This window comes from Schistocerca americana, chromosome 4 (assembly GCF_021461395.2).
Source record: "Schistocerca americana isolate TAMUIC-IGC-003095 chromosome 4, iqSchAmer2.1, whole genome shotgun sequence".
In the NCBI taxonomy this organism is placed as follows: Eukaryota; Metazoa; Arthropoda; class Insecta; order Orthoptera; family Acrididae; genus Schistocerca; species Schistocerca americana.
In genome coordinates this window covers 291,633,481-291,657,900 of record NC_060122.1, presented here as the reverse complement: position 1 = coordinate 291,657,900, position 24,420 = coordinate 291,633,481, and the positions used below count along the sequence as shown (strand labels likewise).

General features: G+C 38.1%; 1 protein-coding gene across 2 annotated transcripts in view; it reads left to right on the top strand.

Moving 5' to 3' along the window:
- LOC124612742 (2-acylglycerol O-acyltransferase 2-like) overlaps positions 1 to 24,420 on the top strand; it is a 116,213-nt gene that overhangs the window by 77,873 nt on the left and 13,920 nt on the right. For both annotated transcript variants that reach the window (XM_047141124.1, XM_047141125.1), the window contains exons 3-5: positions 16,616 to 16,881; positions 21,837 to 22,011; positions 23,459 to 23,649. In XM_047141124.1, the coding sequence (XP_046997080.1) occupies positions 16,616 to 16,881; positions 21,837 to 22,011; positions 23,459 to 23,649 (632 nt within the window). The remainder of the gene's footprint in view (positions 1 to 16,615; positions 16,882 to 21,836; positions 22,012 to 23,458; positions 23,650 to 24,420) is intronic.

Sequence of the window (24,420 nt, the reverse complement as noted above, 5' to 3'; positions counted from 1 at the left end):
CTGGTGCCATCAGAGGATCACTTGGAAGATGGAATGGTGCACGCTGGTCTTCAGCAATGAAAGTAGATTCTGCCTGTGTGCAAGTGACTGTCATCTACACATACAACATAGACCTGGTAGTGCTGTCTCCTTGAGTGCATTTGTCCAGGACACACTTGCACCACCCCAGGCCTTATGGTCTGGAGGAAATGCTAATCAGGACTTGATATGTGCAGATTGTTGTCGGGCCTGTTCTTTTGCCATTCTTGCAACAGGAAGGTGATGTGTTGTTCCAATGCTCACCCACACACTTCCTGTGAAACTCGACATGCTCTGTGAAGTGTGCAGCAACTTCCCTGGCCAGGACAATTTCTGGACTTGTCTCCAGTTAAACACATGTGGGACTGGATGTGATGAGTAATATTCACCATCTGTGTATGATCAGCTAGATGCCAGTCAGCACCTGCATTGTTGCCCATGGAGGCTACACAATATACTAATAGAGATGTTTCAACATGAATCGTTATCAGGTGCCTTAGAAGTGCTAGTGCTATAAATCTGTAAAGGTAATATTTCATGTACTCCACATTCACTGTTGCAACAATATATCTTGAGTGAACTGGAAACCTCTAAAAGGATGTACTAACTTTTCCTGGCAGTGTATATTTGTGCTGAGGAAAAGATACAATCAAGATCTACTGGGTGTTTCTTGCAAGTTGCAAGCACTATATTCAGTGTTCCATCAAGGAATGCCCTATCTGCTGTGTATGCACTAATCTACTCCTCACACCATGTCTGGTGGCATCAGTTACAGTCAAAACAGAAGAGTTAAAACAGGTCTCATAAATAAATCAGAGTACTCTATTGCATCATGTAGCATTTAAGACTGGTTGCTCACAGTTGTGCACCAAGTCAAACTGACCCCCCAGGGGGCTCGCCACTCTTTGGTGGGTTTGTGCTTGGCTACCATGGGGCCCCAGCCTTTGCAGCATTTTTTCTCTTCTGTCCTGCATGTCTATTCTCTTAGTATTCTTTTTCCCCTCCCTTGGGGAACTTGTCTGGGGTATTACTGGGAATGTTCTGCATTCTGTCACTGATAAGCGAACAGTCTCCCCCCTTTCCCCCCTTTCCCCCCTTTCCCCCCTTTCCCCCCTTTCCCCCCTTTCCCCCCTTTCCCCCCTTTCCCCCCTTTCCATCCCAGTCCATCCCAGTCCATCCCAGTCCATCCCAGTCCATCCCAGTCCATCCCAGTCCATCCCAGTCCATCCCAGTCCATCCCAGTCCATCCCAGTCCATCCCAGTCCATCCCAGTCCATCCCAGTCCATCCCAGTCCATCCCAGTCCATCCCAGTCCATCCCAGTCCATCCCAGTCCATTTCCTGGACGCTGGTGTGAAGCCACTGTCATACCCATACCAAAGCCCAGTCAAGGCAAAAACCTTCCTTCTAGCTACCACCCCATCTCTCTTACCAGCTGCATTTGCGAGGTGATGGAACATATGATTCATGCCCGGCTGGTGTGGCGCCTAGAGTCTCGCCATTCACTAGTGAATGCACAGTGTGGACTTACGGACTTAGAGCACAGCTTTCTGCAGTTGACCATCTTGTTACTTTGTCCATCTATGTCCTGAATGGTTTTCTGCAGAAATCCCAGACTGTAGCTGTGTTTTTCGATTTGGGGAAGGCCTACGACACCTGGTAGAGAACTGGTATCCTCTGTACTTTTTATACGTGGGGCTTCCTTGGGCATCTGCCCTGTTTTGTTTGGGCATTTTTACAAGACCGAGTTTTCAAGGTGCATGTGGGTTCTGCCTTGTCGGACACCTTTATCCAGGAGTTGTAATCTTTGCTATCGCTATTAACACTATAATGGCCTGTCTTCCGTTGGGCATCTCCGGCTCCCTTTTTGTTGACAATTTTGCCATCTATTGCAATTCTCTACAGACATGTCTCACTGAGCGGTGTCTTCAGTGCTGTCTTGGTTGTCTTTACTCCTGGAGCATCGACAGTGGCTTTTGCTTTTCCACTGACAAAATCATCTGTATGAATTTCTGGTGGCGCAAATGGTTTCTTCCACCATCTCTCCATTTTGGGCCTGTTGCCCTTCCATTTGTTGAAACTACAAAATTCCTGGGGCTCATGCTCGATAGGAAACACTCTTGGTTCTCCCATGTATCTTACTTGGCAGCCCGCTGTATGCGGTCCCTCAATGGTACTTCATGGGGTGCCGCTCAAGCCACCCTTCTCCATTTGTACTGGTCCCTTGCCCATTCGAAACTCGACTATGGGTGGTTTGTTCATGCATCTGCACACCCATCCCTCTTACACCAGCTGAACTCTATCCACCATTGTGGCATCTGTTTGGTCATGGGTGCCTTTTACCCTAGCCCGGTTGAGAGTCTGTATGCTGAAGCTGCTGAACTACCACTGTGTTACCACCATGGCTTTCTTCTCAGCAGATATGCATGCAGTTTGTCTGCCATGTGTGTCCACCTCTCATATGCCTCCATCTTTGATGATTCCTTTGATCGTGAGTATGGGGCTTGTCCCTCTTCTGTTGCCTCCTAGAGTCCGCTTTGGACACTTCTTACAGCAGAGTAACTTCACACTACCTGCAACATTCCCAGTGGATGTGAACCCTTCACCACCTTGGCTTTGTGAAGCAGCCAGTGTTAACCTTGGCCTTCATTTGCTTCCTAAGGACACTACTCCAGCCTTGGTCTATCACCTTCAGTTTCAGGACATTTGCCTGGAACTTTGCGATAGAACCTTTGTATACACTGATGGCTCTTGGGCTGACCATGGGGTCGGGTGTGCCTTCATTATTGTCACCCGTTTCTTTTGATATCAGCTTCCAGCACACTCCTCAGTATTTACAGCCGAGCTCTTTGCCCTGATTCAGGCCATGGAGTATATCTGGCGACACAGGCTTTTCAATTGTGTCCTGTGCTCAGACTCACTCAGTGCCCTTCAAAGTCTATGCGCTCTGTACACTGCTCATCCGTTAGTGCAGCGGGTCCAGGAAAATTGTCACTTGACCACTCTTGGTGGAACCAGTGTCGTGTTTCAGTGATTTCCTGGTCATGTCGGTCTGCCAGGAAACGAGGCTACTGATGCTGCTGCCATGGCTGCAGGCCTCGTACCTCAGCCTGCGAGTGCCTATATTCCCTCTGACGAACTCTGCATTGACATGTCAGGAGGTGATGTCCCTTTGGCATTGTCAGTGGTCCTACCTTCATGGGAATAAGCTTTGGCTTATTAAGCCTCACCCAGTGCCTCTGATGACCACCTCTCGGCCCTCCTGCTGGGAGGAGGTTAACTTGGCTGCATATTGGGCACTGCCTTTTTAGCCATCATCATTTGCTAAGTGGCACTACCCCACCACTTAGTATATATTGTGCCCAAATTTTAACTGTCCGTCACTTCCTGATGGACTGCCCTTTTTCTAACCATTTTCTTTCCAGCTTGGGTTTGCCATCTGATTCATCAGCCATTTTAGCGAATGACAAGCGGGCTGTCAACCGCGTTTTACATTTTATCTGCTGAATCAATGTGGTGAAGGACATTTAATTTTTAGTTTTGGACCTCTGTTCTTTTTTAGCCTTTTTCCCACGTGCCTGTTTTTAGCTATCTTCTCTTCTGTCAATTGGGACTGACATATAATCACTTAACTCCCCTCTGTATTCGTTTTCTATAGTTCTGACTTGGGTGCATATGACCTGAGTTGTTTTTTGTGCCCTAAAGCAAAACAAAACAAAACTGAAAACTCACAAAGTAACTAGTTCAGATACTGTTGCTTGATGTCAGTAATGCAACTGGCTACTACATATCTGCATGATGCGGGATTGATCTTCCAATGCACTGTTTTTACAAAATAGGTTTATTTTCTCTCTCCAAACAGTTATTTTAGTATTACATCTATAATAATAATAATAATAATAATAACACGGAATAACATATCTGAAACCTAAAGATCAAGCAGACACAGCGAACCCAGCTAAATATTGCCACATAACATGCCTACCAACAATATACAAAATATTAACTTCAGTCATTAAACAGAAATTAATGACACAAACAACACAGAACAAAATTATAAATGAAGAACAAAAAGGCTGTTGCAAAGGAGCACGAGGATGTAAAGAGCAACTGATAATAGATGCAGAGGTGACATATCAAGCTAAAACTAAACAAAGGTCGCTACACTACGCATACATTGATTACCAAAAAGCTTTTGATAGTGTACCCCACTCATGGTTACTACAAATATTGGAAATATACAAAGTAGATCCTAAATTGATACAGTTCCTAAACATAGTAATGAAAAATTGGAAAACCACACTTAATATCCAAACAAATTCAAATAATATCACATCACAGCCAATACAGATTAAGCGTGGAATATACCAAGGAGACTCACTAAGTCCTTTCTGGTTCTGCCTTGCTCTGAACCCACTATCCAACATGCTAAATAATACAAATTATGGATACAATATTACTGGAACATACCCACACAAAATCACACATTTGCTATACATGGATGATCTAAAACTACTGGCAGCAACAAATCAACAACTCAACCAATTACTAAAGATAACAGAAGGATTCAGCAATGATATAAGTATGGCTTTTGGAACAGACAAATGTAAGAAAAATAGCATAGTCAAGGGAAAACACACTAAACAAGAAGATTACATATTGGATAACCACAGGGACTGCATAGAAGCGATGGAAAAAACAGATGCCTGTAAATATCTAGGATACAGGCAAAAAATAGGAATAGATAATACAAATATTAAAGAAGAACTAAAAGAAAAATATAGACAAAGACTAACAAAAATTCTGAAAACAGAATTGACAGCAAGAAACAAGACAAAAGCTATAAATACTTATGCCATACCAATATTGACCTATTCATTTGGAGTAGTGAAATGGAGTAACACACACCTAGAAGCACTCAATACACTTACACAATCACAATGCCACAAATATAGAATACATCACATACATTCAGCAACAGAAAGATTCACATTAAGCAGAAAGGAAGGAGGAAGGGGATTTATCGACATAAAAAACCTACATTATGGACAGGTAGACAATTTAAGAAAATTCTTTCTAGAACGAGCAGAAACTAGCAAAATACACATGGCAATCACTCATATAAATGCATCGGCTACACCACTGCAATTTCATAACCACTACTACAACCCTTTAGATCACATAACATCAACAGATACGAAGAAAGTAAATTGGAAAAAGAAAACACTTCATGGCAAGCACCCGTATCATCTAACACAGCCACACATCGATCAAGACGCATCCAACACATGGCTAAGAAAAGGCAATATATACAGTGAGACAGAAGGATTCATGATTGCAATACAGGATCAAACAATAAACACCAGGTATTACAGCAAGCAAATTATTAAAGATCCCAATACCACAACGGATAAATGCAGACTTTGTAAACAACAAATAGAAACAGTAGATCACATCACAAGCGGATGTACAATACTAGCAAATACAGAATACCCCAGAAGACATGACAATGTCGCAAAAATAATACATCAACAGCTTGCCTTCCAACATAAACTTATAAAACAACACGTTCCCACATACAAGTATGCACCACAAAATGTACTGGAGAATGATGAATACAAATTATACTGGAACAGAACCATTATAACAGATAAAACAACGCCACATAACAAACCTGACATCATACTCACCAATAAAAAGAAGAAATTAACACAACTAATCGAAATATCCATACCCAATACAACAAATATACAAAAGAAAACAGGAGAAAAAATTGAAAAATACATCCAACTGGCTGAGGAAGTCAAAGACATATGGCATCAGGATACAGTTGACATCATACCAATTATACTATCAACTACAGGAGTCATACCACACAATATCCACCAGTACATCAATGCAATACAGCTACATCCAAACATATACATACAACTACAGAAATCCGTAATTATTGATACATGTTCAATTACCCGAAAGTTCCTAAATGCAATATAACACACACCGTACAGTTAAAAGGAAGTGACGCTTGATCAAGGTCCGCGTCACTCCATTTTTAACCGGACTTAACGTCTGAGAAAGTGAAGGAAATAATAATAATAATAATAATAATAATAATAATAATAATAATAAATTATTATTTCTCCTTTCTCAGACGTTATGTCTGGTTAAAAATGGAAAGTGACGCGGACCTTGATCAAGCGTGACTTTCTTTTAACTGTACGGTATATGTTACATTGCATTTAGGAACTTTTGGGTAATTGAACATGTATCAATAATTACAGATTTCTGTAGTTCTGTATATATATGTTTGGATGAAGCTGTATTGCGTTGATGTACTGGTGGATATTGTGTGGTATGACTCCTGTAGTTGATAGTATAATTGGTACAATGTCAACTTTATCCTGATGCCACATGTGCTTGACTTCCTCAGACAGTTGGATGTATTTTTCAATTTTTTTCTCCGGTTTTCTTCTGTATATTTGTTGTATTGGGTATAGATATTTCGATTAGTTGTGTTAATTTCTTATTTTTATTGGTGAGTATGATGTCAGGTTTGTTTTGTGGTGTTGTTTTATCTGTTATAATGGTTCTGTTCCAGTATAATTTGAATTCATCATTCTCCATTACATTTTGTGGTGCATACTTGTATGTGGGAACGTGTTGTTTTATTAGTTTACGTTGTATGGCAAGGTGTTGATGTATTATTTTTGCTACATTGTCATGTCTTCTGGGGTATTCTGTATTTGCTTGTATTGTACATCCGCTTGTGATGTGATCTACAGTTTCTATTTGTTGTTTGCAAAGTCTGCATTTATCTGTTGTGGTATTGGGATCTTTAATAATACTCTTGCTGTAATATCTGGTGTTTATTGTTCGATCCTGTATTGCAATCGTGAATCCTTCTGTCTCACTGTACATATTGCCTTTCCTTAGCCGTGTGTTGGATGCGTCTTGATCGATGTGTGGCTGTGTTAGATGATACGGGTGCTTGCCATGTAGTGTTTTCTTTTTCCAATTTACTTTCTTCGTATCTGTTGATGTTATGTGATCTCAAGGGTTGTAGAAGTGGTTATGAAATTGCAATGGTGTAGCCGATGTATTTATATGAGTGATTGCTTTGTGTATTTTGCTAGTTTCTGCTTGTTCTATAAAGAATTTTCTTAAATTGTCTAAATGTCCATAAGTAGGTTTTTTATGTCGATAAATCCGCTTCCTCCTTCCTTTCGGCTTACTGTGAATGTTTCTGTTGCTGAATGTATGTGATGTATTCTATATTTGTGGCATTGTGATCGTGTAAGTGTATTGAGTGCTTCTAGTTCTGCGTTACTCCATTTCACTACTCCAAATGAATAGGTCAATATTGGTATAGCATAAGTATTTATATACAAAGACAGTAACTTGTTCTCGAAAGAGCAGTTACTGTTGATGACCATGCTGCTTTCCCCTGGAATAAATGATGACGACTAACTGACAACCTCAGCTGCCAACAGGTGGTGTTGGTATATTTCGATGTGGACAGCTGAAAATGTGTGGCCCAACCGGGACTCGAACCCGGGATTTCCTGCTTACATGGCAGATGCTCTATCCATCTGAGCCACTGAGGACACAGATGAATAGCATGACTGCCGGGACTTATCCCTTGCACGCTTCCTGTGAGTAATGAGTGGGTGGGCAAATGTCTATAAGGTAAAATACATGTGTAGAATTGTGGACAGTTGGGAATGTGAGTCTCACAGGAGGCATGCAAGGGATAAGTCCCTGCAGTCGCGCTATTCACCTGTGTCTTCGGTGGCTCAGATGGATAGAGCGTCTGCCATGTAAGCGAGAGATCTTGGGTTCGAGTCCCAGTCGGGGCACACATTTTCAGCTGTCCACATTGAGGTAGATCAACAACACCTGTCAGCAGCTGAGGTTGTCATTAGTCATCATTTATAAGTATTTATAGCTTTTGTCTTGTTTCTTGCTGTCAATTCTGTTTTCAGTAGTTTTGTTCGTCTTTGTCTATATTTTTCTTTTAGTTCTTCTTTAATATTTGTATTATCTATTCCTATTTTTTGTCTGTATCTTAGATATTTATAGGCATCTGTTTTTTCCATCGCTTCTATGCAGTCGCTGTGGTTATCCAGTATGTAATCTTCTTGTTTAGTGTGTTTTCCCTTGACTGTGCTATTTTTCTTACATTTGTCTGTTCCAAAAGCCATATTTATATCATTGCTGAATACTTCTGTTATCTTTAGTAATTGGTTGAGTTGTTGATTTGTTGCTGCCAGTAGTTTTAGATCATCCATGTATAGCAAATGTGTGATTTTGTGTTGGTATGTTCCAGTAATATTGTATCCATAATTTGTATTATTTAGCATGTTGGATAGTGGGTTCAGAGCAAGGCAGAACCAGAAAGGACTTAGTGAGTCTCCTTGGTATATTCCACGCTTAATCTGTATTGGCTGTGATGTGATATTATTTAAATTTGTCTGGATATTAAGTGTGGTTTTCCAAATTTTCATTACTATGTTTAGGAACTGTATCAATTTCTGGTCTACTTTGTATATTTCCAATATCTGTAGTAATCATGAGTGGGGTACACTATCAAAAGCTTTTTGGTAATCAATGTATGCGTAGTGTAGCGACCTTTGTTTAGTTTTAGCTTGATATGTCACCTCGGCATCTGTTATCAGTTGCTCTTTACATCCTCGTGGTCCTTCGCAGCAGCCTTTTTGTTCTTCATTTATAATTTTGTTCTGTGTTGTATGCGTCATTAATTTCTGCGTAATGACTGAAGTTAATATTTTGTATATTGTTGGTAGGCGTGTTATGGGGTGATATTTTGCTGGGTTTGCTGTCTCTACTTGATCTTTAGGTTTCAGAGAAGTTATTCCTTGTGTAAGTGTATCAGGGAATGTGTATGGGTCTGCAATGTAACTGTTAAATAATTTATAATAGAAGGAAACATTCCACGTAGGAAAAATATATCTAAAAACAAAGATGATGTGACTTGCCAAAGACTTACCAAATGAAAGTGCTGGCAGGTCGACAGACACACATACACACAGAGTGAGTGAGAGAGAGAGAGAGAGAGAGAGAGAGAGAGAGAGAGAGAGAGAGAGAGAGAGTGTGTGTGTGTGTGTGTGTGTGTGTGTGTGTGTGTGTGTGTGTGTGTGTGTGTGTGTGTCGACCTGCCAGCACTTTCATTTGGTAAGTCACATCATCTTTGTTTTTAGATATATGTTAAATAATTTAGTTAGATGCGAATGTGTTGAGGTGAACTTCTTTAGCCAGAAATTTGCTATTTTATCTTTTCCAGGGGCTTTCCAATTGTGAGTAGAATTAATTGCTTGGGTGACTTCATGTTGCAAAATTATCACTTCAAGCATTTGTGGTACTATCTTGTATGTGTCTGTTTCTGCTTGTATCCACCATGCATGCCTGTTATGTTGTACCGGGTTTGACATATGTTGCTCCAGAAGTGTTCCATGTCTGTTATGTTTGGTGGATTGTCTATTTTAATGTGTGTGTTATCTATTGTCTGGTAAAATTTCTTTTGGTTTGTGTTGAATGTTTGGTTTTGTTTCCTTCTATTTTCACTTTTTTTGTATCTTCTAAGTTGTTTGGCCAATGCTTGTAATTTCTGCTTCTTTTCATCTAATTGCTCTATCGCTTCTTGTTGTGAGATTTTACCTAACCTTTTTCGTTTTTTTTCTGACATTTAATTTCTTATAAATTGTTAGCTGTCTGATGTCTCTTCTCAGTTTTTCTATTCTGATCTGTAGCCTGTGTTGCCATGCTGGTTTTGTGGGTTTCTTGTGTGTGTTGGTTGGTTCTGATCTCTGCCTAGTGTGTATATTTAGTGTAGTGAGTGCTCCTATATAAACCAGTAATTGTAACTCTTCCATAGTTGAGTTTTCATTTATTTTGTTGTGTATGATTGTGTTGATAGTTTTTATTGTTGTTTCAACTTGGGGGTTATTTGGCGGTCTATGCAAGAATGGTCTAATGTCTGTATTTGTGTCTTTGTATTATATATATATATATATATATATATATATATATATATATATATATATATATATATATATATCAGCTAAAATTATTCTTCTATATCTAACATGTGTGTCACTTCGTGTTCTATTTGTGCTTGTTCTGGTGGCTGTCCTAAGATTTCGTTTTCCTCTGATTGTTTAATTGATGCGTGTTGTTCTTTGTTTGCTCTGGGATGTTTGAGTCCATTACTGTATTTTCTTCTTCTTCTGATTGCACATTATTTTGTTCCAGTATTTGTTGTACTTGTTGTTTGATGTTTTCTAATTCTGACTGGGGTATCCTGTTATTTTTTATTATTACATGGATCTGATCAGCTAGTCGTTCTGTTGAAAATTTTAATTATGGGTATCTGGTAATAAATGTTGTGTATACTTGTGATCTGTATCCAGTTGTGTTGGTTCCTAGGTTTGTTGCTTGGTAATAACAGAACATGAGGTGTCGATTAACTTCATCTGACCATCTCATCCTCTGTCTTTGTTTTCCTTCTAGGGTGGTTGCAGGAAGCATATCCTGCAAAACACCTCTATTTGGATTTAAATCATTTTCCAGTTGGCTAGCAGTGTCGTTACCACTGTGGGCGGGCATAGGGTTCAAGCGTCGTCCCCGACCATGACGGCGCTTGTCCGAGGCTTCTTTAGTTCTGTCCTGAACCAACTAATCACACTAAAAGGGGGGTTAGCCCTATTAGTGGTTTGTTCTTTTCATTGCCTTTAATGACTGGCAGAACATACCAGAGGCCCATTATTATTATTATTATTATTATTATTATTATTATTATTATTATTATTATTATTTATTTATTTCTTTTCTCAGACGTTATGTCTGGTCAAAAATGGAAAGTGACGCGGACCTTGATCAAGCGTGACTTCCTTTTAACTGTACGGTATATGTTATATTGCATTTAGGAACTTTCGGGTAATTGAACATGTATCAATAATTACGGGTTTCTGTAGTTGTATATATAAGTTTGGATGTAGCTGTATTGCATTCATGTACTGGTGGATATTGTGTGGTATGACTCCTGTAGTTGACAGTATAATTGGTATAATGTCAACTTTATCCTGATGCCACATGTCCTTGACTTCCTCAGCCAGTTGGATGTACTTTTCAATTTTTTCTCCTATTTTCTTTTGTATATTTGTTGTATTGAGTATGGATATTTTGATTAGTTGTGTTAATTTCTTCTTTTTATTGGTGAGTATGATGTCAGGTTTGTTATGTGGTGTTGTTTTATCTGTTATAATGGTTCTGTTCCAGTACAATTTGTATTCATCGTTCTCCAGTACATATTGTGGTGCATACTTGTATGTGGGAATGTGTTGTTTTGTAAGTTTATGTTGTAAGGCAAGCTGTTGATGTATTATTTTTGCTACATTGTCATGTCTTCTGGGGTATTCTGTAATTGCTATTATTTGCTATTATTATTATTATTATTATTATTATTATTATTATTATTATTTCTTCAGATAATTTCTCATAGTTCAAAGGTAAACAGTCTTAATGGAACAATCAATTTGTGTCATATACTGCAACAAGTATGTCCAGTTTAATATGCTCTTTTTTTCTGAACTGTGGCTGCCTTTATTGAGGTACTTGAACTTGAAGAACAAATTGACATTGGAGTTCAGAAAATCCTCATCAGTTACATTGAGAGTCTTTGCATGATGTGAAAATGGGACCGAGGTTTGCAGTAACGCAGCAAACACAATCATTACCATATGTAAATGAGAAGTAATAAAGCCCTAATAATGGGTACAATGGCAAGTGTGCTCTGACACACGCTTTATAGTGGTTTGTAGAGTGCTGGTGTCATTGGAGATTGGACTGATTGTCCTCCATCAAACCATGTTGCCTCAAAGGTATGTGAACTATATATAGCAATTTTAACAGAACTAACAATCAATGAAAAAACCCACAGTTATTTCACACAAGACAGTGTAAGAGCACTTATTGTCAACATGTCTATCACAGTATTAAGAGGTTTTCCTGATGATACAGAATATCCTATCAGAAGTTAAGGTTTCATAAAAAAAATATTATTCAAAAATTATTTTTTGTTTTAATTGAACACAATGGTCATGTTTTCACACAACAGTGAGGTGATTCAGGATTTTCAAAATTCATATGTCAGTTGTTAGTCCAAATGCTTCAATAAATACAGCCATACTTCATCAGAAAAAGAGCATTTCAGGATCAGCCTCCCCATTGTGTACTGGCTGCAATAGCCAGTTGCAGTACGTAAGCTGAACAACAGTCTCTGTATTAAAGAGATGTACTAACATTACACTGTAAGGTTTTTGATTGAGTACATGCACAGCTCTGTGAGCAGATGCTGCTGATTCACCAGTTTGAAGTGCTGTGAAGTGCTATTGTACTCTGACTTCTTTCCAAGGCCACTACTAACTTGGCAACTGGCATATAAAATTTAGCTGAACCAGACCACTCCGAGGAACAGGTTAGTGCTTATACAGCAATAATCCTGCATTCCTGGAGTTGATTGGCATACAATGCCAGACATTGTGTTGCTAGTAAACTTCAGACACACTACTATAAGGGGCAGTCAAATGAAAACTGAATACCTGCCATAACACAGTGTCTGCAACAGGTGGCACCACTATAAAATTAAGATACTGTCACTGCTGTGGTAGGGTAATGGCATAATGTCACATCACAGGTGCAAGCTGCTGTTGGGTTCTGGCCTATGTAATTTGTGGACTGGCCTAATGTGTTCATCCAACTGTCATATTATCATACAACTAGTGCCTATGGTTCAACTGCTCTTCAGAAAGCTGTGTAGCAGACATTGTCTGTATGTGTTCACAGCACAGCTCTGGTGATCATATGGAAACAAGTTCCTCAGCAAAGAACCACTAGTCGACAAAGGCTATGAGTGAGCATTTTCGTTGGGAAACACTGCAATATCCTCTGTACAGCCCAGACCTTTCACCATGTGATTTGCATGTCTTTGGCAACCTAAAGAAAGATATGCATGGACATCAGTTTGTCAGATGGAGCCAATAGCAGATGTAGTTGTGTATCCATCAACAGCTGACACCTTTCAACAAAACAGGAACTGAGCATTTCTTCTTCCAGTTGAATAAATGTCTTGATGGCTGTGGTGATTACTTTTGAATGAGGGTCTCAGGTTTCCACTTAACTGCTCTTCATAAAATAAAAATTCCCTTGGGAGATCTGGCTTTCTTTCATGGTGCAAATGTCAATCTGTCCTTGCAAGCAAGAATTGTAATAAAGCTATATGTAATCAATGAAAAGAAAAGTGATTGAAGAGCATCTGTGACACACAATTACATTCTAGAAACTGTAAAATGCCAGATTTGTACATTATTGTGTTAAATGATAACACCTAAGTGAATACTGAAGTTACATGTTATGCTTCTCACACAATGAAGAAAGTGATGGCAATAATTGAACTCAGACTTTTAACCGAGGAAACTATGGATATCCAAGTGTGTAAATAGTCAAAGATAAAGGCACACAGCCTATGATGTTCCTTCTCCCTCTAATTTTCCTGTTCATCCCATTCCCCTTGCAGAGCAACTGATGGTAATCTGTGTACTCTTAACATAACTGCAGCTGGTCATGACCCATCCCCTAATTCTTCCATAGGTCACTTTTTATATTATTGTGTAAACTGCTGAATTTCTATGACTTTGTAGCAAATAAGTTGCTTAACAATCATATTTTATTTTACTTTTTATGGGGAAACACTGAAAGAGAAAAATAAAGATTCACTTAGAAGTGTGGATAGGTCAGTTATGCTACATCTGTTTTAGCAATCTCACATCATATATGTCTTCATGTTTATTTTGAAATATTGTTTGCTCCGCAATCTCAAAACTCACTTTGTCAGTATATGATGGTTCAGTTCTGCAGCAGTGAAGAGGGGAGAGATCAGGTTGAAACACATCTGAACGTGTGCACAAGTATCTCACTGCCAGTGCTTTGTTCCATGAAATAAGACGTTAATAGGGGACTCTAACTATATAAATAGTGCTTGCAACATAAATATTTATTATGGAAAAATATCTGAGAACAGAGGAGGACATTGTAAATGCTACAAGAGAGATTTTGACTCGTGAATCTGAAGGTGAGCCACTGGGGTTTCCATCTGAGTAAGAATTGCCACAACCTGTAGTTTGTAAGATGATGATCTTACACTACATAGTGATTTACTTAATGCTGAAGAAGATATGCATGTTTATAGTTTTATTTTTTGTTTATCTGTGTGCTGCATAGAAATACTTGCCAACTGCAACAATTAAGTTTACATGTTGGCCTGACCTCCTTTGAATACAGGAAGAAATGTTATAAATGACCATTTTTTAACCTCCTTGGATGTGTCTGAAACCTTGAAAGCAAATGCTAAAAGTAATGTGGGCACCATAAAGTGATCTTGCAGGGAAATACAAGCCTCTGTCAAAAAGCTAAAAAAGTGTTACATAGTACAGTGTTGTCGAAGAATGACATTACTGTTTATCAGGGAAAGAGCAGCAAGAATGTCCTGATTGTCAGCACTATGCATCCTTACGTGAAAATTGAGGCTGGTCTGAAAAAGAAGCCAGATGTTGCCTTGTCAAGTCCAAGTGCTGGAAACAAATCATTTGTAAAGTATGGTATGTGTAAAAAAACTGTCTGCAAAAAATGCACATCAAAAGATTATAATTTGTGCTCAGTGTGTGATGCTAGTTAATATGGACACTCAGAAAAGTTCTCATAATTTATAAGGTGATAAGTTATTTTATTTTGGTGAGATTATAATAAAATATCCAATACTTCAAAGAAAAGATTTAATAGTAGCTACAATAACCCTCTGACACAGGATTATAAAAGGGAAACAAACACCTGGGTCATTAGCGATTTTTTATTTATTTATTTATTTTTATTTATTTTTATTTATTTATTTATTTATATCCCACATATCCAATACTGCGAGGCATTCACATGGATGTAGGATGTGTCAGAATTATTACAAATAACACAAAAGGAATACACACAAGTACCTCTTGCAAGAGGATATCTGGTATAAAACAAAATACATATTAATAGGTATAGAAAAAATTACATTAAAAATTACATTAAAAATATGGTATATCTTAATAGCTAAATGAAAGACACAGTATGTTAACAGTGATTGTGAGTATCGTAATGCACAATAGCACATCAAATTAGTAAATGAAAAAAATCAATTACAGTTAACTCTACTGAAATATTCTTCTACCGAATAGAAGGAATTATCTAATAAATACTGTTTGAGCTGCTGTTTAAATTTGGGAAGCTTATGGATGAGTAATTTCAGTGATGGTGGGAGAGCACTGAACATCTTGCAGCTCATGTAATGGACTCCTTTTTGTGCAATAGTAAGGTTTTTTGATTCATAATGGAGGTCCATCTTCCTCGTGGTATTGTGAGTATGGTATGAGTCGTTGGTTTTGTACGATTGTCCATTTTTACCAATGAAACATAACACGGAGTAGACATATTGGCATGCAGTTGTCAGTATCCCTAACTTTCTGAAAAGGTTCCTACAAGAATGTCTAGGCTGGACTCCGCTCATTATCCTAATAACTCTTTTGGGCAATTAATATTATTTTTTGATAGTGGCTGATTACCCCAGAAAACTATTCCATACAGCAATAATGCATGGAAATAACTAAAAAGCAGTTTTTGTGGTGTCTCGGTCACATACAGTGGAAATCATATGAACAGCGAATGTTGCTGAGCTCAGTTTTTTGTGGAGATGCAAAATATATTCAGACCATTTTAGACTGTTGTCAATGTGTACTCCCAGAAACTTGGTTGACTCAACTTGTAGTAACTCACTGCCATTCAATGTAATACTTAATTCATCCTCAACTTTTTCCTTACTTGGAAATGCACAAACTGGGTCTTATTAACATTTAGTGATAATCCAGTGTCAGTTCTAAAAATGACCAAATATCAGTGGTTCTGATGTCAAGCCCCACAGTTCCTCTTTAGACTGTGGTTATTTCAGTAGCTAACACAGGTTCAACAACATAGTATTTAAAATTAATGACTTTCTTGTCATATTATGAATACTAGTTGAATCATTATATGTGTGCACATTTTGGTGCCCCAACTTGATCTAATTTTTTTGAGCACAGAAGAAACAGATATCTAAAAGCTCAAATCATCAGCACTTTCCATAGTTCGAAGTAAACAATTACCCTTACATTCATTTTTTTCTGGTAAGTAAATATAGATCTACCTTTTGACTTAAATTTGAAAGCTCATGGTATTTGTACACTTCAACCTGATAAAGATTAGAGCAGTATGAATACTAACAATATTTGTGACGTGTGTGTGTGTGTGTGTGTGTGTGTGTGTGTGTGTGTGTGTGTGTGTGTGTGTGTGTGTGTGTGTGTGTGTGTTCCTAAACCCCATTATGAAGTAAATGACAACTGCAGAGACTGATATTGACCTTTTCTAATCATGTCCATTCACATTTGAGTATTTATTCTTTGCCATTTACAATATACTCTGAAACTGGACACCTGACATAACACATTCATTTGTTACAGGTTACAATGGGCACGGCGATGGCTGTGGTGGCGCTACTTTAGGGACTTCTTTCCATTACGCCTTGAACGTATTGAACCATTGGATCCAAATCGCAATTACCTGTTCTGTGCGTTTCCACATGGTGTGCTGAGTGCAGGGGTTTTTGGCTGCTTCTCCACCGATTATATGGGGTGGGACAAACTTTTCCCAGGAATTACTGTTTATCCTCTTACACTGGAACAACATTTCAAGGTTCCTTTCTTCAGAGAGCTCTGCTTATCCTTAGGTTGGTTTACTTTTCTACTTTTTCAATAATCAGATAGTTTATTTGTGACATAGAATTAATATATAAAAAAAAAATAAAGGGTCTATAAATTAAATGAAAAATTTTATATGAATCTTTATGAGAATTGGAGACACTTTACTAATTATCATTTCATAAGATAGTTATGTTATAAATTCTAGAATTGGGCTTTATGCAGTGGCACATTTGACTGAAAGGATCAGAGTATATGGAAGCATACAATACACAAACCCTGCAGTCATACTTGCACTTAATAACATTTCTATTTGGTAATCAAAATATTATCAGCAACATCAACCCCCCCCCCCCCCTCCCTAGTTATCCTAGTCAAATAACTAAAAATACTTTTGTATCCCAGAATGGATAGATAGTTGTTTAAATGTTCTGTTGCATGTGCTTAGTGTTTTAACTAATTCCATGACTGGAAGGGAAAAAGGAAAGAGAGAGAAATCATGATTGTCTGCAGATACACAAGAATGCATTTAAAAAAAAAAAGTTGCCATTTGAGTGTAACTATATACAGGGCAACTCAATAACAAGTAAGTAAATGATCTGACATGTGAATTCAATGACAGTCATATTTAAAGGGTAATATTTCCTATAACACTGCACTGTAGTTGAATATGGAATGCAGATTTATATAAATGAAACTGCCAGTAACTATCATGGGAAACACTCATTCTTATATGTCTAATTAAATGATCAAAAATACTTTTGTTGAGAAGTTGATGTTTTAAAGTGATATGCCTACACCACAACAGCTCTTGTCATTGTATGAAAGATAAAACAGTTGTGGAGGTGTAGTGAAATGAAAAAATGTGCTACACACAGACTGAAGAGAGAAAATTGGTGAATGATAGAATGATGAGAAATAATACTGAAAAGAAATATAGATATGCATACATTCACAATAGTTATCCAGTATTTTTACTCTCACTTTAATGTTTTTGCTGCCGTCTCCCCATTCTTCTTCCATCATAGTGTAGTTCTACTAGACAATGCCCTCATGCTTTTTATGACTTCATTATGGTTATGGAGTTCACACAAACTACTTTAATACACAAGAATCTCAGTAATCTGGCCATTCCTGGATGTGTGGGTGCTGGCTTAGTGGAATTCCCAGATCATTGATACTGTCTGAAACATACAGAGACTATACTTCGTTAAAGCCAAAGAAAAACTCATTTTCATAGAAAAGTTGGTCCTTACATCTGTATATGTCCAGTAGTATAACTCACTATGATACATGCCCCAAATTTTCAGTTGTCACAGTGACATGTGACAGTAGAAAGATTTATCCCGCAGCTGCTTTATGAGCAATAACATCAGTACTGTACAAGGTTGCTGCATAGCATACTCCAGGAACATGTTTGCAGCTATGGCACTATCAGTGTGAGAGATCTTGTTCTCTCCTGCTATGGCCTGTTCATCACTTTCACTATTACTTTCCTACATGCTTATGATATCTTCATCTATCTTTCTCATACTGTAAACAGCTATGACCACTTCATTCCCTCTCTTTCACATAACCTTCTGTTTTACTAACTCATTCTCGAACTGGGTTTTGTACTGTCAAATAACTCTTTCTTTTTTGATGTAATAAGCAGTTGCTCATCCAGCACTGTGTGCAGCAGCAATATCTTCCTGTGCGGAACCTCAGTTCAACTTAACAAAATTTAGAGTATCTGCTTAATACCAAACAGAATGAGTTTCCTTTTAGAAACCATGATACTAAAATGAAAAGAAAACCACAATTTCAGATATTTATAGCATTGTTTAACATTGTTGCAAATAATCATTTTTGTGACCGACAGACTGCCATCAGTTGAAGAGGGTTGTAATAGGCAGATATCTATCCAGACAATCACACACAAATTCCAAAATGCATCAGGATCCACTGCAAGTACTATGAAAGTGAGGTGAGAGGTGAGAAAACTTGGATTTCATGGCATAGCAGATACTCGTAAGCCACACATCACACCAGTAAATACCAGATGCTGCTTCAGTAGGTGTCAGGAGTGTAAACATTGGACGATTGAACAGTGGGAAAATGTTGTGTGGAGTGACGAATCATGGTACACATTGTGGCGATCCGATGTGGGTATGACAAATGCCCAGTGACCGTCATGTGCCAACCTGTGTAGTGCCAACAGTAAAATTCGGAGGCGCTGTTGTTATGGTGTGATAGTGTCATTCTAGCTTCCCACTGTCGAAGAGCAATTCAGGGATGGTGATCGCATCTTTCAACATGGCCGAGCACATGTTCATAATGTATGGCCTGTGGCAGAGTGGCTGCATGACAATAACATCCCTGTAATGGACTGGCCTGCGTGGAGTCCTGACCTGGATCCTATAGAAAACCTTTGGGATGTTTTGGAACACCGACTTCGTGCCAGGCCTCACCAACCAACATCAATACCTCTCCTCAGTGCAGTACTCCCTGCTATTCCCTGGAAAACCTTCCATCATCTGATTGAACATATATCTGTGAGACTGGAAGCTGTCATCAAGGCTAAGGGTGGGCCAATACCGTATTGCATTCCAGCATTGCTGATGGAGGGTGCCATGAACTAGTAAGTCATTTTCAGCCAGTTGTCCAGATACTTTTGATCACATAGTGTATGTTTACATGGCAAAATTTTTGGAAAAATTTTAAACATGCTGAGGGAGGTAGAATGAGGCAGCTGGTACCCCACATTTCAACCAGTCTTTCAAACAGAATCATAATTGCATTTTTCATGCTCAATTAGCATTTTTTCACTGTTACTTTCTTTTCCTTGGCACGAGACGTGTCACTCATATAAAAAGAATTTTATGGGTCAGTAAAATTTTGATAGTTTATTTATGTTAAACTGAAATAACACAAAATTAATTTTACACTTCAGACCGCAATTTACATACACAAAAGTTTGCATGTGCTTCAGTACAACATGGGGTTCCCAGAATCCTTCAGATATGTCACGTTATAGCATATTCTCCCAAGCTACATCACTTCATGAACTAAATTTTCGCCTCACACCAGATTTTACATGCGTATTTTACATGCGTATTTTACATGCGTATTTTACATGCGTATTTTACATGCGTATTTTACATGCGTATTTGACATGTAAAAATAGTGTAATTTCAAACTTCTCTTCTGGAAATGGATAAAGATACCAAGAAAATTTTAAGGGTTTCTTTGAGATCAGGATCTTAGAAATATATCACAAAAATTTCAGCCATTTGCTGTGCATATTATTCTCAGAATGTGTGGCCTGGATTTTGATACAAAAATTGTAAAAAAACCACCTTTTTGAGTTTTTATGTAACTGCCCATGAACTAATGGTCCCTTCATAAGTCCCACCATAGACCACATGAAATGTAAAAAGAACCAAATAATTTGCTCCATTTGCCTACCCAGGCAAAAGTGTGTAATATTCATACTTTGAGCCAGTACTGTAGGATACTGACACAGACAATCCTTCTGTTGTGTATAGAAATGGTCCCTACCACAGCACTTGATCCTACCTTTCTGTTACCAATAGAACCAAAGAAACATCTGATTTGGTACCAGACCTACACTTATTGTCAAAAGCATGAACGCATGGGGTTGAGGACATTATGGTAGGGAGGATGCAGCATGTTATCTTGGCTGGAGAGTCAGATGTAGAAGTAACTTTGTGTGTACCCTAGGGAAAGGTTGAGACCCTTACTATTAATGTCATGTTTTAATGGCTTTGTGGAAAATATTAATGGTATAATAAGGCTTTTTGCAGGTGATGCAGTTATCTATAATGAAGTTCCATATGAAAAGAGCTGCATTAATATCCAGTAAGGTCTTAAGATTTCAAAGTGGTAGAGAGATTGGCGACTTACTTTAAATGATGTGACTGGTTCTGGATATTGCTATAGTGAGAGAGACCCATACCAGCTAGGTCTAACAAGGGATATTGAACATATACAGAGAAGGGCAGCACAAGTGGTCAGAGGCTTGTTTAATCCATGGAAGAGTGTCACAGGTATTAAAGGAACTGAACTGGCAGACTCTCGAAGGCGGACAAATCTTCCTGTCTGTCATTCATGAATGGAATAGGAAGAAACTCTAATAACTGGTGCAAGGGGACATACCCTCTGCTGTGCACCTCAGTGTTTCTTGCAGAGTGTAGGTTGTAATTAACCATCAGGAAATACTTTAACATACTCTAAGAATATATTACCCAATCCTTTCATAAAACAGAAGTTTCATATAAAGTTCACCTTCTGCTAGATAATACTCCTCCAGAAATTGTACCTGTAATATGACAGTTCACATCAAATAGCTTACAGAAAAGTTGTATAGTGAAAATATGAAAACAATCAGCGTAATATTAAATAATATTTCTGAAACATAAGTTCTGAGCTACACATACGATAGACGACTGTGTGGAAACAGGACCCCAACAATGGGCTGCAGAATTACATGAACGCTAGAAATGTAATCATCATAGCAATGGTAGAAGGTTAAGTTATCAAATGAAGGAATGTCCACCTCATTAATCATTCAATCAGTCATAATAATTGCACTGTGCAAAGAAACAGTTTTTAATATCACATTAGATTCAAATGTTAAAATATGCTAGGCATTACTGAAGATATGTCAAAGCAAAGGACATCGCTCAGAATCAGACTCACAAGCTGTCACACTTGTTCATTTGCACTCTGTTTTGTGATGTTCGTATCACAGCTTTGCCCAAAATAATTACGAAGTTCATTAATGTCAACTGTAGAACTACTTTAGTATTTTGCAGCACCAAGCCACAGGTAATAGATACTTTGTAACTTTTAGCAGTTTCATGTAGACTAGAATTTGAGTGAACAAACTAAACTGTACTTCAATTAATTCAGTTTTCACAGTAGAAAATTGTCAACCCGCTTTTGAACTGTCAAGAAAAAAAAAAAAAATCATTTGTTTTAGGTGGATGTTCTGCTTCTGCAGAAAGCATTGGGTATCTTATGGACAAACCGGGAGGAGGAAATGCTGCTGTGTTAATTGTGGGTGGTGCATCTGAAGCACTGAAATGCAAACCTCGCACATATCGAGTAATTCTGAAGCGACGACGTGGTTTCATCAGGCTAGCACTGAAACATGGGTATGTACAAGATTTTTCTTTTTATCATTTCATGCTTCAGTGCTGCAGAAATTTTTGTAATATTAACAAATGCTAACATATATGGAGATCGTGCATTGGGAATGTGTAATCTCATATTAAATGCCTATCCATGATACACAACCACGTCTTACTGGTAGGAAACATTCACTGCTTCATAGTCATTCTGTCCACTTCTCTGAAGAGTTAAAGACCTTCTGTCAGATCCACATCACATGTTTGTTTCATCAACAGGTAAACTTTCATTGAGGTGTCCTTCACTTTTGATTTCTCTTACCTGTCCACACTGCATTTAAAAATAATCAGTGATTCTGTTTTGACAAATGATACTTTCCACATCAAAACATTCTTCCCATAATATTCACCTTCTTAGAGATTTGACATTTGCATGGACAAGTAATTCTTTCTGTCCACATACACTGAAAAGTCTTGCCAAGGATAGCTGGCTCCAAAGTAGGTGTAACACACTAGAGCAAGTTGTTCTGGCAGTTTCTGCCATGTTGCTAACAAGCGACAAAACACCACTCACCTTGCGTGATTTTAGTTTTCTGGCCGTAAGAAAATTTTGACTATTTCTCGGCTGTTCAGTGGGGTAGCAATAGTCAGAAACTGTGATATTTTAGTAAACAGACGTCTTGCCATCTTCAGGCATTTTCTCTCTCTCTCTCTCTCTCTCTCCCTCTCTCTCTCTCTCTCTCTCTTAATGCAATGTCCTCAATTGTGCTTCAGTTGGTGTTGGATGCAGGTAGCTACTGGCATGTTCAACAATGGATCTGCATTCTTAAATTGCCATTGCAGAAGTGTATTTGCACATAGATTATTGCTGTGCTTTGGCAATGCACCATACTGGTCCCAGATCTTGCTTACCCGAAAGCTGCTGTCTTCCTTTATTGGTTCATCATGCAGAGACATCAGAGATCCAGCTACAAGGCGGGGTTCCCGGCTTAACAAAATATAATGTCTTCTGGATGATGCCATCTGGATGAATACACGAGAAATATTAAAAAAAAAAGACTCATCTTATCATGCAGCCCCAAATAACACTTAATCAGCTTAATCACATTGTCTGCTAGTGTTTCATACACCTTTGACCATGTCTTGAAATGACTTACAGATGCTGAAAAATCCCTCACACACACGTCATTACTGAAATTGTAATATGCTGTTTATCTGCAAAATAAATATGATGCTCATCTGTAATTACTGGTGCTTCCAAGCCTAGTGCCTAGATAGTAAAGTGACTTTTTAGTTTATGCTTCTTGAATCTGTGAAGTTCCAAGTCATTGTTAAACCTCTTTTTATTTTTGTGGTTGTTTAATTGCACTGGCTCAAAAATAAAGAACTATTACTGAAAGCAAAAGGAAAAAAGATCAATTAAAACTAGGTGAAAATAAGTGAAAATGAATTGTAAGTTTCACTTTTGTTTCAGTTGTCCACTGGTTCCTGTTATCTCATTTGGGGAGACTGATCTCTATGATCAACTAGAAGGTACAAGACTTCTGAAATTCCAGCACTTTTGCCGCAAGATTACTGGAATGGCACCAGTGCTTCCAATTGGTCGTGGTTTGTTTCAGTACTCCTTCGGTATTGTACCTCGTAGGAATCCTGTTACTACTGTTGGTAAGTTTGTGTAAGCTCAAAATTAAGTTGTTCAAAAACTGGATAAATTAACTAAGGATTTCACAGTAAACAATAGATTAATAGTTATTGATTACTCAAATGACAATGAACGTTACAGATCCTCTAGGATGCATATTGAAACTAAGACACAAAATGAATATAACAATTTTTAAAGTACCTCTTAAACCGGCCGGAGTGGCCGAGCGGTTCTATGTGCTTCAGTCTGGAACAACTGAGGACCTCACGTGTTAAGTCCCATAGTGCTCAAAGCCATTTGAACCACTTGAAAGTACCTCTAAATATGATGCCCAAGACCTGAATGGAAAAATGGCCTATCATTTCATAGTAAAAAAAAATTACAATTACTACTACTACTACTACTACTACAACTACTACTACTACTACTACTACTACTACTACTACTACTGTTTGTAGGAAGAGACTGTCGGAGTGTTTTGAAATGGAATGTCTGGAAAAAAGCAAAGACACAGTTCATGATTTACATCTAAACAGATAAAGATTCACATTTGCAGTAGACTTGCCTCTTTCATACATTTAGCAAATATAAAAAGCCTAGTATAGAACCAGCAATACAGCATACACAAATGAACAAACAAGTAAATAAAAAGACTGCCCTGAAGAAGAACAACCACCAAACCAGAACAGAAAGAAAATTATGGACCAGTATGTGAGCAGAAATAGGCAGAAATACGCAGAAAAGGAGAAACAGGAGGGCACCTAATGGGCTTATTTTCAGATGTACAAATAAAA